At 28.0% G+C, this 3,403-nt stretch overlaps 1 protein-coding gene across 1 annotated transcript; it reads left to right on the forward strand.

Moving 5' to 3' along the window:
* The first annotated feature begins 648 nt into the window (after positions 1-648).
* Positions 649-2,282, forward strand: LOC136784754 (uncharacterized). The gene is made up of 3 exons (XM_066745642.1): positions 649-1,476; positions 1,524-1,561; positions 1,622-2,282. The coding sequence occupies exons 1-3, from the start codon at positions 649-651 to the stop codon at positions 2,280-2,282; spliced, it is 1,527 nt and encodes a 508-aa protein (XP_066601739.1).
* Positions 2,283-3,403: the final 1,121 nt, after the last annotated feature.

The following is a 3,403-nucleotide window of genomic DNA, read 5'->3' on the forward strand; positions in this document are numbered from 1 at the left end:
TTTATATTTGATGATATAGCATGTGATAAACAAAATCTTGTGAAAGAATATTTTTCTATGGGTAGGCATTCTAATATTGATAGTTTTTATCTGTGTCATACATATGCAAAAATACCAAAACATTTGATTCGCGATAATGCAAATTTTTTAATTTTATTCAAACAAGATGGAACAAATTTAAAACATATATATAACGATCATGTAAATACAGACATGTCTTTTGAAACATTTTTAAAATTATGTAATCATTGTTGGCGAAATAAATACAACTTTTTGGTAATAGATAAGGATAGTTCAAGTGTTGAAGGATGTTATCGTAAAAATTTTGATCAGTTCTGTGTGTTATAATAGTGGAGATATTTGATTTGAAAATCAGTTGATTCCGTGTACGCGTGTACATTACATTGTTCGGTAAAAAAAAAAATCATGGATTTTACCAATAAAAAAGTTTTAGCTAAAATTGCGAAAGCAAGTCGAGTGATTAAAAAAAAATATAAGGACTTAAAAATGAGAATAGCAGATGCTGAAAAATCTGCTGAAGAAGCATATAAACCCATAGTTGAACCATTAAAAAAGTTAATTCATAATTCATTACAAGTGAAAAAAGAAAAGATTAAAAATGAAGAATAGGATGATGAAGAAGAAGATATGGAAAATACATTTAAAGTGGATAAAAAGAAGGGAAAAAAAGAAGAGGAAAAAAATGGGGAGGAATGTTTGGAAAATGTGTCAGATAAATCTCTTGCAGAAAAATCAAACCAATCGATGTTAGTTGATGATCCGGAAGTTTTTTTCGATATTGATAATAGTATTGGAAATTTATCCTTTGAGTATATTCAAAAATTTTATAATAATAAAAATGTTGACGTTGATCGTACATATGGAGTGTATATGGATCCTATTTCGAATCAATTAATGTTAGGAAATGTATTATTTAATACCGATGAAAATGATGATATTATTATTGGTGAAAATAAATATCCAGGTACACGTGGGCTTTACGAGCTTATTTTCATGAAACAACCGAACGAATACACTAAGGATGATGAGAAGAATTATAAAAAAATATTATTAAAAACTAATGCATATCGGCGAAATAGGTCATCTGAAGATCAAATTAAAGGTAGTAGAGGTAGTAAGTATAAAAATATTATTTCTAATTTAATAACGAAAAAATCCGCAACAAAATCAACAACATCTAAAACATTATCTGGTTTATCTGAAAATCAATCAAGAACAAGAGTAGCTAAAACATTTCCAAGTTTGTCTGAAAGTCAATCAAGAGTAAAATCATCTTCTTCTTTGGAAAATTCAACAAAACAGTTAAATACAAAACCAAGATCGCAATCATTTTCGGGGAGGGGATTTCAATCATCCTTATATAAACAAAAAAATTATTTATCTAGTGATGATGATGATGATGATGACAACGATCAAAATCAATTGATACCATCGAAAATGTTATTAAATAATCATGTAAAAGATTATGTTTACTGGGACAATCCAAATGAACTTGTCGATAGATTGAAATTATTAATAGCATAAAAAAACGCTGGTCTTCGTAAACATATAGAAAGTGAATTACAAGATCTTAATACTAAATATTATCACAACTTAATAGCAAGATCACAAATGTTGAAAAAATTTATTCGCTAATTGAAAGAAAATTCAAAGATCTTCGCGATCATATATTAACTGAAGTAAGAAATCTTTCTGATGAAATAAATATACATAACGAGACGAATGATATCAAGTTGAATAAAGTAAAGAATGATATTTTAACATATTCAAACGAAGAATTAACTAAATTTAGTAATTCTTTTAAAGATTTAAGAACAATTGTTAATTCAGAGGTAAACAATTTTGAAAAAACAATAAAATCCTTAGAGGTGAAAATTGATGAGAAAGCGAAAGTAATGACTGAGGAAAAAGTTAATGAAAAAATAAATGCACTTGTGAAAGAATTTAATGAGAAACTAAAAGATATTAATAAACCATTGAAAACACAATTACTACAAGAAAATCAGTCTTTCTCTGAAACAGGAATAACTTCAGGATCAATTCCACTAAAAGTTATACCTAATCCAAAAGAAGTATTGAATAAACAAATTGATCATTTAAAATCAATCTCAAACACGCAAAATAATGAAAATAAACAATTGAAAAATCAATTAAGATTGGAAAATCATCAACCTTTCTTTGGGACAGGAATAATGACTTCAGGATCAATTCCACTAAAAAAAGTTATACCTGACGCAAAAAACAATGAAAAAGGAGAATAAATAACGTGAGTAAGTTTAAAAGGATTTTTTTTTTAAGAAGAATAGTAATGAAAAGAGTTTTGATTAAACAACAACAACAACAACAATAATAATAATATCTACAATGAGTAAGGAGAAAGTTCAACTAGTAAAAGAACTTCATAGATCGGCAAGAAAAAATTTTCCACGACGTTGAGTAATAATAAAGAGATATGATGATTTATGGCAAGCAGACTTAGTTGATATGCGAGCTTACACTCATCAAAAAAAGGGTAATCAATATATTTTGGTTGTTATTGATACTTTTTCAAAATATGCATGGGCAGAACCGATAAAAAAGAAAACAGGAAATGAAGTGACTAAAGCATTTAGTAAAATTATAAAAAGTAGAAAACCAAAAAACTTACAGACTGACGATGGTAAAGAGTTTTATAACAAAACATTTCAAGATCTCATGAAGAAACATACAACAATCATTATTCAACATATAGTATTATGAAAGCAAGTATTGTTGAACGCTTTAATCAAACTTTAATAAATGATATGTGGAAGTTATCAAGAGATACGGTAGTGTCTCGTCGGCAAGTACACAAAAAAGTAGATAATGACATGTATATACGGCCGTTGAGGTACTACTCTCTTATACAGCAAGTTTGGCTGTCCTAATTTTCAAACCGATTTTTCTTTGTGAATAATCCACTATCATGATTTAAGCAAAAGTTTTCTTAAAATGGTTTTGAACGAACTTTCATTTAAGCCCATAAACATTAAAATCGGTTCACGCAATCCAGAGATCTCATACTCTGTTAGCTATATATATGCCGAAGTTGAAATTCTTCTCCCATTTTTCTGTATGTCTCGGGCTGAAGTTGGCTGCTACATTCAACTGCTATATTCAATACCGACATAACCCTAAATTTCGATCGATTTCGATAGAACTGTCAATCAGGTCAAAATCAAAATTACTCTGTTGGGATAAAAATAGTATGATATAATTCAAAGTGTAGATAATTAAACAAACTAAAGGAATAAATACATGAAGGAGTCTGATGGAGAATCAGATAAGTAACACAACATTGTATAATATATTAAAATTTAATATTTTGTGGTACTTTGTGGGATTTTATTTCAGGTTATAAATA

Source organism: Prorops nasuta, unplaced genomic scaffold (genome assembly GCF_024137725.1).
Source record: "Prorops nasuta isolate Cenicafe-Biocafe unplaced genomic scaffold, Cenicafe_Pnas_1.2 PNAS00068, whole genome shotgun sequence".
NCBI classification, from domain to species: Eukaryota; Metazoa; Arthropoda; class Insecta; order Hymenoptera; family Bethylidae; genus Prorops; species Prorops nasuta.

What these genes read in the sequence shown, in the direction of transcription:
- LOC136784754 (XM_066745642.1), top strand. Translation starts at nt 649, where the DNA reads ATGGAAAATACATTTAAAGTGGATAAAAAGAAGGGAAAAAAAGAAGAG. An exon ending in AAATGTTATTAAATAATCAT is followed by an intron (nt 1,477 to 1,523) that starts GTAAAAGATTAT and finishes ACTTGTCGATAG; the next exon opens with ATTGAAATTATTAATAGCAT. An exon ending in ATAAAAAAACGCTGGTCTTC is followed by an intron (nt 1,562 to 1,621) that starts GTAAACATATAG and finishes ACAACTTAATAG; the next exon opens with CAAGATCACAAATGTTGAAA.